The sequence below is a fragment of the Protobothrops mucrosquamatus genome, unplaced genomic scaffold, assembly GCF_001527695.2.
Source record: "Protobothrops mucrosquamatus isolate PMUCROS unplaced genomic scaffold, P.Mucros_1.0 scaffold_140, whole genome shotgun sequence".
Lineage (NCBI taxonomy): Eukaryota > Metazoa > Chordata > Lepidosauria > Squamata > Viperidae > Protobothrops > Protobothrops mucrosquamatus.
In genome coordinates, this window is record NW_015386216.1 from 229,254 (window position 1) to 239,803 (window position 10,550).

Consider the following 10,550-nt stretch of genomic DNA (forward strand, 5'->3'; position numbering starts at 1 on the left):
TATCATCTATCTATCTATCTATCTATCATCTATCTATCCATCCATCCATCTATCCATCCAGTCAGCCAGCCAGCCAGCCACCCACCCACCAATCTCTATCTCTCTCTATCTCTCTCTCTATCCATCCATCCATCCACCCACCCAACCTAACCCATCCACCTAACCTACCTACCTACCTACCTATCATCTATCTATCTATCTATCTATCTATCTATCTATCTATCTATCTATCTATCTATCTATCTATCTATCTCTATCTAATCTCTCTCTCTCTATCTATATCTATCTATCTATCTATCTATCTATCTATCTATCTATCTATCTATCTATCTATCTATCTATCTATCTATCTATCTATCCATCCACCCACCCATCCATCCATCGATCGATCCACCCACCCATCCATCCATCCATCCACCCACCCACCCACCCACCCACCCATCCATCCATCCATCCATCCATCCATCCATCCCACAGGATGGAACTCACATTACCTTTTGTCAGAAGATGGAAGAGATTTGGGGGGCTCTATCCTTATGGCGGGATCCCACTCCCCAGGAGGAAGCACAATTACTTCATCTAGAAATTCATCAATCCCAGCGATCAGGTCCTGCCTGTCTTTGGCTTTGTAGGCTATGTCATGAAATACCTATAAAGGGATGAATGAAGAAGAGATCAGATGCAAAAAAAAATGCCCTCTAAATATTTCTGCAGAGATATATGCAACTATACATCATAACACCCATCTATCTGTCCAGATAAGCCTTTACTATCGATAAAAGAGTTATTTGTAATTCAAGGTTGAAATGAGGGGGTCCTTGGTGCTTTCTGAGCAGAGGTTTCATATAGCCAAGCTAGGAAACATCATCACTGCTAATAAGGAGCGGGGTTTGTTCTCAATTAAATTCCTGACAGGGCAAGATACTAGAATATAAATGGAGAGCAAACCCCAGTACTAACACTGACGATGTTACTTAGTTTGGATAATGAAATGTCTGCAAGAAAACAACCAAGGTCAGAGAGCACCAAGGATCTCAAAGTCCCCCTCCTCCTCCTTTTCCTCTCCACAAACACCACTCCCTTCTAGCACTGATAGTGTTACCTAGTTTGGTAATGAAACATCTCACATCAAGGACCCTTCAAGCCTTCACTTCCTACTCTGGCCAACGGCCTTCCAATTTTAGAGAAATGGAGATTTCCTATCACTTGCTCTATGACCTGTTGAACTCAACCTGGGCTTCCTACTGTCTCTAAGGCCATATACCCAACCCACCACATCTCTTTCATTGTCCCGAGGTACTCCCTTCAACTACACCCCCCAATTTCCTAGGTGCAGATGTGTGTTTTGTATGCATGTGTTCCAGAGGAGGAGAGCCACCCCTGAGAAAGTATCGAGGAAATAAATTTGCCTGCAATTATTTTCCCACCGGCGATCAAATTCAAACTTCAAGGAAGAGATATCTCTGACGAAATTCCCACGAGCAAAAGCTGAATGTTGTAACTTCGAAAAGTGATGTGGTTCACCGAGCTGGGAGTGAGTCAACGGCTTGGCAGGTGTGAATATGCCTCCTTTCCCGGTATGACCATCGTTTCAATCATCCCTCACTGCCCACACTTCAAATAAATCCCAAGCCAAGACCTCAAGAACTGAGTGAGATCAGTACAAAGACTATACGCTCCAAAGACTCAAGGGGAGGCAACCCTTAACATTTTTTCCAGAAGCGCTAATAGATTAGCACAGTCTGGTCTCAAGGAGACCCACAAACATTTTATCACCAAGGCAGATTACCTCATCCGACATCAACGTGGCAATGGCTCGGCCGATTTCGTGGTAGGATTTTGCTTTGCCTTTTGGACCCAGCAAGATGAACAGGAACCTGGACACCCCAGGAAGAAAAGCAGCGTTGTTATCATAGGCAAATCCACAGGCGATTTTTTTATTATTATTAAGAACGTTTACTGAAGTAAAAAGCAAATACGAAGAGAAAAAAAATATATATGAAAAGAGGGAATGGTTAGATCAGAGGAGGCACAGCCTCCAGCTGCATAATGGATGGAGGAAGAGGCTTGGAAGGGACTGTCCTTACCTTCTCCGGGTGTAAAGAAGACAGTGGGAGTACAAAGAAAAGCAACAAAGATGATTAGGGGACTGGAGGCTAAAACATATAAAGAACAGTTGCTGGAATTGGGTGTGTCTAGTTTAATGAAGAGAAGGACAAGGGGGGACATGATAGCAGTGTTCCAGTATCTCAGGGGCTGCCCCAAAGAAGAGGGAGTCAAGCTCTTCTCCAAAGCGCCTGAAGGCAGGACAAGAAGCAATGGATGGAAACTAATCAAGGCGAGAAGCAACCTAGAACTAAGGAGAAACTTCCTGACAGTGAGAACAATTAACCAGTGGAACAACCTGCCTCCAGAAGCGGTGAATGCGCCAACACTGGAAGTTTTTAAGAAGAGACTGGACAGCCATTTGTCCGAAATGGTATAGGGTTCCTGCCTGAGCAGGGGGTTGGACTCGATGACCTCCAAGGTCCCTTCCAACTGTATTATTATTATTGTTGTTGTTGTTGTTCTTGTTGTTGTTCTTGTTGTTGTTGTTGTTGTTGTTGTTGTTGTTGTTATTATTATTATTATTATTATTATTATTATTATTATTATTATTATTATTATTATTATGAATGGAATTATCTCATCTGGCTGTGTTTCCTGCCTGGTTCACCTGTGATGGCTGATAGTTTGGTGAGGGGAAATAATTTCAAAGAGAGGCAATAGTCTCCCAGTTCCTCCCAGTGAGGAACACCTACAAATTAGCCCATATGACCATCCAAGACAGAATAACAGGAGTAGGAAGGGACCTTGGAGGTCTTCTAGTCCAATCCCCTGTTCAAACAGGAGGCCCCTATACCAGGGGTAGGCAACCTTGGCTCTTTTATGACTTGTGGACTTCAACTCCCAGAATTCCTGAGTCAGCATGGCTGATTTAAGAATTCTGGGTGTTGAAGTCCTCGAGTCATAAAAGAGCCAAGGTTGCCTACCCCTGCCCTATACCATTCTGGACAAATGGCTGTCCAGTCTCTTCTTAAAAATCTCCAGTGATGGAGCACCCACCACTTCTGGAGGCAAGCAGTTCCACTGATTAATTGTTCTACCTGTCAGGAAGTTTCTCCTTAGTTCTAGGTTGGTTCTCTCCTTGATTAGTTTCCATCTATTGTTTCTTGTCTTGCTTACAGGAGACAAGAATGGGTGAACCCCTTCTTCTTTTGTGGTAACCCCTCAAATGTTGGAAGGCTGCTATCAGGTCACCCCTAGTCCTTCTTTTCATTAAACTACTAGACATGCCCAATTCCTGCAACTGTTTTTCATATGTTTTAGCCTCCACTCAGACATTCCAGTTGTTGTGCAGCTGTCACATAAAAACATTCATTCAATCTCCCCAGGTACTGTAAGGATATCATAATTAATCATGTAATGTGACGATGCCCATAAGCTTTGCAAAGGAGAGTTCTTTACATTCAAATTAAGGAATTCCTGCCCAAAGTCCTCTTATCTTCCTTCTCATTTTGTTGCAACAACAAATTTCAGCTGACATTTTTTTTGGGGGGGGTCACTACTATGCAGATACATGCCATTTGCTTGTGGGCGCAATTTTCGGAGAAGTAAAAGCTCTCACTGCGGTACCTTGCAGTCGCCAAGGGCATACATTATTTATTTTCAATCAGCTAATGAGAAGTGCCATATAAATAAATAAAGAGGCTCTGAAGAGGGCAAGAGGCTATATGGCAGCAAAATAAATGCCTTTTTTTTTTTTTTAAAAAAAAAAAGAGAGCAAACAGCAAACACAACATGAGGGAAATTAACAGTTCTACAGGCGCTGCATTAAAATCAACATTAATTTTCCCAGGACAGACATCCCGCATGTTAGTTGGGGCCGTGCGGGCTGACACATCCGTGGAGGGTTTCTGGAAAACTTCTAAGTGGCCGTTCAACAGCACTGAAAAAAAAGAGGTTTTCCAGAAACTCTCCGTGGAAAAGAACGTATTTTTGTGACGTGGCTTATTAAAGCAATAGCACTTAAGACTTATATACCGCTTCGTAGTGCTTTTACAGCCCTCTCTAAGGGGTTTAATAGAGTCAGGGTATTGCCCCCCCCAAAAAAAATCTGGGTCCTCATTCTACCGACCTCGGAAGGATGGAAGGATGAGTCAATCTTGAGCCGGTCAGGATCGAACTCCTGGCAGTGACCAGTGACTTAGTCTGCGACACTGCATTCTAACCACTGCAACACTGTAGCTCCTTCCTTCCTTCCTTCCTTCCTTCCTTCCTTCCTTCCTTCCTTCCTTCCTTCCTTCTCCCTTCCTTCCTTCCTTCCTTCTTTCCTTCCTTCCTTCCTTCCTTCTCCCTTCCTTCCTTCCTTCCTTCCTTCCTTCCTTCTAGCACTAGACTTCTATATCGCTTCACAGTGTTTTACAGCCTTCTAAGCGGTTTACAGAGTCAGCCTATTGCCCCCAACCATCTGGGTCCTCATTTTACCCACCTCGGAAGGATGGAAAGCTGAGTCAACCTTCAGCCAGTCAGGATTGAACTCCAGGCTGTGGGCAGAGTCCGCCTGCAATACTACATTCTAACCACTGCGCCACCACGGCTCATATTAAAGCAATCATTAGGATTGCAGGTTCGTTTTTCAATTTTCAATTTTCAATTTTTTTTAAACACAGCAACAGGTAGAAAACATTCATTTACCGAGTCGGTACGGGGACTTCGGTCAGAGCACCAAGCATGACTGCTTGCTGTAACCGCACGAAGGCAATAAAAGGGTTTTCCAAGAAGTCAACTTCTCCAACCAAAACGTTGGAGGCCTCAGCATCTCGTGGTAACTTCTTCATGAATTTGTTCTTCAGCTGAAGAGAAAAAGGAGATGTTTTACTACACTCGATCTTAGCCCAAAAGGCCGAGAAGCAGAAGTTTTAAAGGACTAAAAGACTCCCGCAGAACTTCCTTCGCATCCAACCAGAAAGAAACTTGTAGATGTTGTGGTTACCCTCAGGGGTAGGATTCAAATATGTGAACAACCGGTTCTCTGTGTGGATGCTGCTCTTCCACAGACCGGAGTGTGTGTGGTTTTGTGTGCTGCCTGCATCCCACGGATGGGGCTTTGCTTGTTTGTGCGGACTAGTTGCTGGCATATCGCGGCCCGGTACCGGTCCGTGTACCGGGGGTTGGGGACCCCTGATCTAGTCCAGGGCTTTTCAACCTTTTCACCCATTGTACCACTTTTAGGATATGGCAACATCCGAGTACCACCAGTCGCCTAGCAAGGTGTCAAAAACTTGACCCGCCAAAGAAGGAAAAAAGTGATAAAGTACAGGTAGTCCTCGACTTACAACTGTCCGCTTAGTGACTGTTTGAAGTTACAATGGCACTGAAAAAAGTGCCCCCCAAGCCACAGCCGAGCAAGACACCTGCCTGCCCACCCGTCGGCGCTCTTCCTCCTGTCCGAGGTTTTCATTGTTGTGAGCATTTCTGTTGAGGATTGGCAGCAGGGATGGGGTGGGGGGGTGTTGGTTTTTATTCCCCCCGTCTGCTGGGTGGTTGCAGCAGGTTTTGGTCACTTCACATGACCCTGGGACACTGTGACCGTCATAAATATGAATCATTTGCCAAGCATCTGAGTGTAAATCACAAGACCCTGGAGATGCTGCAACATTCCAGCTGATCGGCGCTTCTTCAGGGCTCAGCAGAAACACCAGGATCAGCGCCGAGCTCCAGCTGGAGCCTGGCGTTGATCCCGGCGCTTCCGCTGAGCCCTGACAGCCCCGAAGAAGCGCCGATCAGCTGGAAAGCGGCACTGATCCTGGCACTTCCGCTGAGCCCTCAGGTGCTCTGGAGAATAGCTCCTGAGGGCAGGACAAGCAGCAATGGATGGAAACTAATCAAGGAGAGAAGCAACCTAGATAAAATAAAATAAAACAGATAAAATATTTTCCCAGATGGGTCCATCAGCAGCACTACGTCAGCCAGCATCTCTGCAGAAGAGAACTCAATACAAAGCAAAAAATAAAATAAAAAAATGGGGGAGAAATTGCTCTCAAAAATAGCTGAAGCCGCACAGAAGTCTTTACTGCAGGGGTCTCCAACCTTGGCAACTGTTAAGACTTGTGGACTTCAACTCCCAGAATTCCCCAGCCAGCTGGGGAATTCTGGGAGTTGAAGTCCACAAGTCTTAAAAGTTGCCAAGGTTGGAGACCCCTGCTTTACTGCGTGCCAAAGAGGCAGACCAAAGAAGGAACACAGTCTCTCACGTCTGCTTGCATATTTCCCACACAAACTGCAGGCAACAATCACACCAATTGTCAATCGTGAGGGCCATCTGGAAGAGCCAAGGGAAATATAACTCTACCATATATTATTGATGGAAACTGCATAATAAATTATCTGGCCTAATGTGGTAAATTGAATGCAAAGGTTTATACAGTAGAGTAGAGGATGGGGACAAACTAGAGATTCCACTTACTTTATTGAAAAATAAGTGCGGATGAGAGATAATATAGCTGTAATTGTTCATCCTGTCCCCACCAGGTCAATACTCATGCAGGGAAAGGCCTATTATAATATTATAACGAAAGAGTCATAATCTTCCATTATGATTTCATTACAATGAAAGATTAGGGGGCTGGAGGCTAAAACATATGAAGAACGGTTGCACGAATTGGGTATGTCTAATCTAGTGAAAAGAAGGACTAGGGGAGATATGATAGCAGTGTTCCAATATCTCAGGGTTTGCCCCAAAGAAGAGGTAGTCAAGCTATTCTCCAAAGCGACTGAGGGCAGGACAAGAAGCAACAGATGGAAACTAATCAAGGAGAGAAGCAACCTAGAACTAAGGGGAAACTTCCTGACAGTGAGAACAATTAACCAGTGGAACCACCTGCCTCCAGAAGCTGTGAATGCTCCAACACTGGAAGTTTTTAAGAAGAGACTGGACAGCCATTTGTCTGAAATGGTGTAGGGTTCCTGCCTGAGCAGGGGGTTGGACTCGATGACCTCCAAGGTCCCTTCCAACATGATGATGATGATGATGATGATGATGATGATGATGATGATGATGATGACGACGACAAGAAGCAACGGATGGAAACTAAGCAAGGAGAGAATCAACCTAGAACTCAGGATGAATTTCCTAATAATGAGAACAATTAACGAGTGGAACGGCTTGCCTTCAGAAGCTGTGGGTGCTCCAACACCGGAGGCTTTTAAGAAGAGACTGGACAACCATTTCTGAAAAAATGGCATAGGACAGTGGTGGCGAATCTATGGCACGGGTGCCAGAGGCGGCACTCAGAGCCCTCTCTGTGGGCCCGCGCTCCGTCGCCCCAGTCCTAGGCCTTCAGCTGGGTTTTATAAAACCTTTTCGCTTTAGGCTTCCGCCGCCGTGTGCAAAAAAAAAAGAAAAAGGTTCAAACAATCAGTCAATTTCAACTTCTCGCGGGGAAAAAAAGATCTCGCAAAGTTGGAATTAATTGATTGAACTTTTTAGTCCCACCCAGTCTGCCTTTACCACCACAGCCACACCCACCCAATGGGCAACACCCACCCAATGGGCAACACCCACCCGGCATAAGTGGGTTTTGGGTTGCGGTTTGGGCACTCGGTCTCTAAAAGGTTCGCCATCACTGACCTAGAACTAAGGAGAAATTTTCTGACACTTTCTAACAATTAACCAGTGGAACAACCTGCCTCCAGAGGCGGTGAATGCTCCAACACTGAAAGTTTTTAAGAAGCGACTGGACAGCCATTTGTCTGAAATGGTATAAGGTTTCATGCCTGAGCAGGGGGTTGGATCAGATGACCTCCAAGGTCCCTTCCAACTTTATTATTATTATATCACATGCCTTTCTCTCTGACTCGTCTTTCTAGCCATGGATAAAAATTATCCCATGTTCTAACTTTACGAATTTCTCACTTAATACACGAACGTGGGGCCCAACTGTAGTTGTAACCCTAGATTACCAACTTCCTTTCAGACAGGGGTTAGACATGCGCTATTTTGCAGAAGGTGTGCCTTCTTGCTTCATCGCTGGAGGTTAATTCAGGACATGAGAGCAAACACGGGCACTAACCCAGATTGCCAGGGAATGAAAGGTTAGACAATTGCCAGCCCCGATGAACGAAAGAAAGAGGACGCTGAGTAAAGTCTTACACAACTCGCCCGAGGAATAGGCTTCCCATAGCAGGAAGTTCCGTCTACGGGTTGTTGTTTTTTTAAGACCAAGCGAGAGCTATTCTTCAACCAAGACAACCTCTTTATAAACTTTAGAATTAGCATGGGCAAAATGAGGGGTGGTGGTGGGGGAACGGTCTTTCCCGTTGATATGGCAACGCGGGAGTCAGGAAAGCGCCACAAACACAGAGACACAAGAGACTTCTGTCCACAACGTCAATTCAGTTGGCCGAGGCCATCAAAACAGACTCTGCATCTTAAGCAGGTGTTCTCCATCCCCAACAACAGAAAACCATGAGTTTGGTCTTGAAGACGGTCAACCCGAATACCAATTTTCATCTGTGACCTGAAAATGGAATAAAAAGCAATTCCCCCCACCCCCTTGACAGCCCCATCCCCATTCATTTCTGCAACTTCAGATATTTAAAATATAAGCTGTTGGGTGAGGTGGGGACAGGCCATTGAAATTCACTGGGGGTGGGTGGGGGGGGGAAGGAGGGTTGTCAAGGACATTGAAACGAAGCCCAAAGAACGGAGAGCTTGGAGAACATTTCTGGAGGAGGGCGAGGGTCCAGCTTCCTGTAAAGAGTTCACCTAATCCTCCCAATAAGAGAAGCATTTAACAAGGATGAATTGTGCATCTGTTCTGCTCAAAGATACTAGAGCCTGTTTCTGTTTCCAAACAAACACAGAGGACACCTAATAGTCCCTTTCTGAAAAATTCCTGCAAGTTCTCAAGACACGCACTCTCCTCTGAACTAAGGTCACTGCCTTCGTAAGCTGCAAGGAATTTTTGTGAAATTTGCAACCTGCAGGACAGAAGTAAAAAACAAAACTGTTGCGGAAAGACTAAAATTACCTACCTACCTACCTTATCTATCTATCTATCTGCAGTATATCTATATCTATTTGTCTGCTATGTATATATCTATCTATGTATTATCTATCTATATCTATTATCTATATCTAACTATCTATATAGCTATCTATCTCTACAGTATATCTATATCTACCTGTCTGCTATCTATCTATCTATCTATCTATCTATCTATCTATCTATCTATCTATCTATCTATCTATCTATCTATCTATCTATCTATCTATCTATCTATCTATCTATCCATTATATCAGTCTGTCTGTCTGTCTCTGTCTTTATCTGTCTGTCTATCTATTCATTATATCAGTCAATCTGTTTACCCATTGTATCAGTCTGTCTGTCTGTCTATCTGTCTGTCTGTCTATCTATCTAATCTATCTATATCTACAGTATATCTATATCTATCTATCTATCTATCTATCTATCTATCTATCTATCTATCTATCTATCTATCTATCTATCTATCTATCTATCCATTATATCAGTCTGTCTGTCTGTCTACCTACCTATCTATATCTACAGTATATCTATATCTATGTCTGCCATCTATCTATCTATCTATCTATCTATCTATCTATCTATCTATCTATCTATCTATCTATCTATCTATCTATCTATCTATCTATCTATCTATCTATATCTACAGTATATCTATATTTATCTCTGTCTGCTATATATGTATCTATCGTCTATCTGTCTGTCTATCTGTCTGTCTGTCTGTCTGTCTGTCTGTCTGTCTGTCTATCTGATTTTTATCCTGCCTTTATTTCTTTATAAGTAACTCAAGGCAACGAACAGACCTAATATTCCCTCCTCTCCTATTTTCTTCACTACAACAAACCTGTGAGGTAGGTTTGGCTCAGAGAGAGTGTCTGGTCCAAAGTTACCCAGCTGGCTTTCATGCCTAAGGCAGGACTAGAACTCACAGTCTACTGGTGATTGGCTCAAAATCATCCAGCCAGCTTTCATGCCTAACGTGGGAGTAGGATTCACTATCTTCTGGTTTCTAAGCCAGCATTTTAATCATTACACCAAACTGGCTATCAATGTATCTTAGCCATAAATTATACTGCTACTTATAATTATGCCTTAATGTCCATCTATCCATTCACGTATACAAAGTCATATCTCAGGGGCTGCCCCAAAGAAGAGGGAGTCAAGCGATTCTCCAAAGCGCCTGAAGGCAGGACAAGAAGCAACGGGTGGAAACTGATCAAGGAGAGAAGCAACCAAGAACTAAGGAGAAACTTCCTGACAGTGAGAACAATTAACCAGTGGAACCACCTGCCTCCAGAAGTTCTGAATGCTCCAACACTGGAAGTTTTTAAGAAGAAACTGGACAGCCATTTGTCTGAAATGGTATCGGGTTTCCTGCCTGAGGAGGGGGTTGGACTAGATGATCTCCAAGGTCCCTTCCAACTCTGTTATTCTATTCTATTCTATTCTATTCTATTCTA

At 43.9% G+C, this 10,550-nt stretch overlaps 1 protein-coding gene across 1 annotated transcript in view; it reads right to left on the minus strand.

The window, feature by feature from the left end:
• SLC4A4 (solute carrier family 4 member 4) overlaps positions 1-10,550 on the minus strand; it is a 104,474-nt gene that overhangs the window by 54,922 nt on the left and 39,002 nt on the right. The window contains exons 5-7 of the mRNA XM_015818580.1: positions 4,738-4,895; positions 1,790-1,877; positions 495-649 (exon numbers count right to left, since the gene is read on the minus strand). Of these exons, the coding sequence (XP_015674066.1) occupies positions 495-649; positions 1,790-1,877; positions 4,738-4,895 (401 nt within the window). The remainder of the gene's footprint in view (positions 1-494; positions 650-1,789; positions 1,878-4,737; positions 4,896-10,550) is intronic.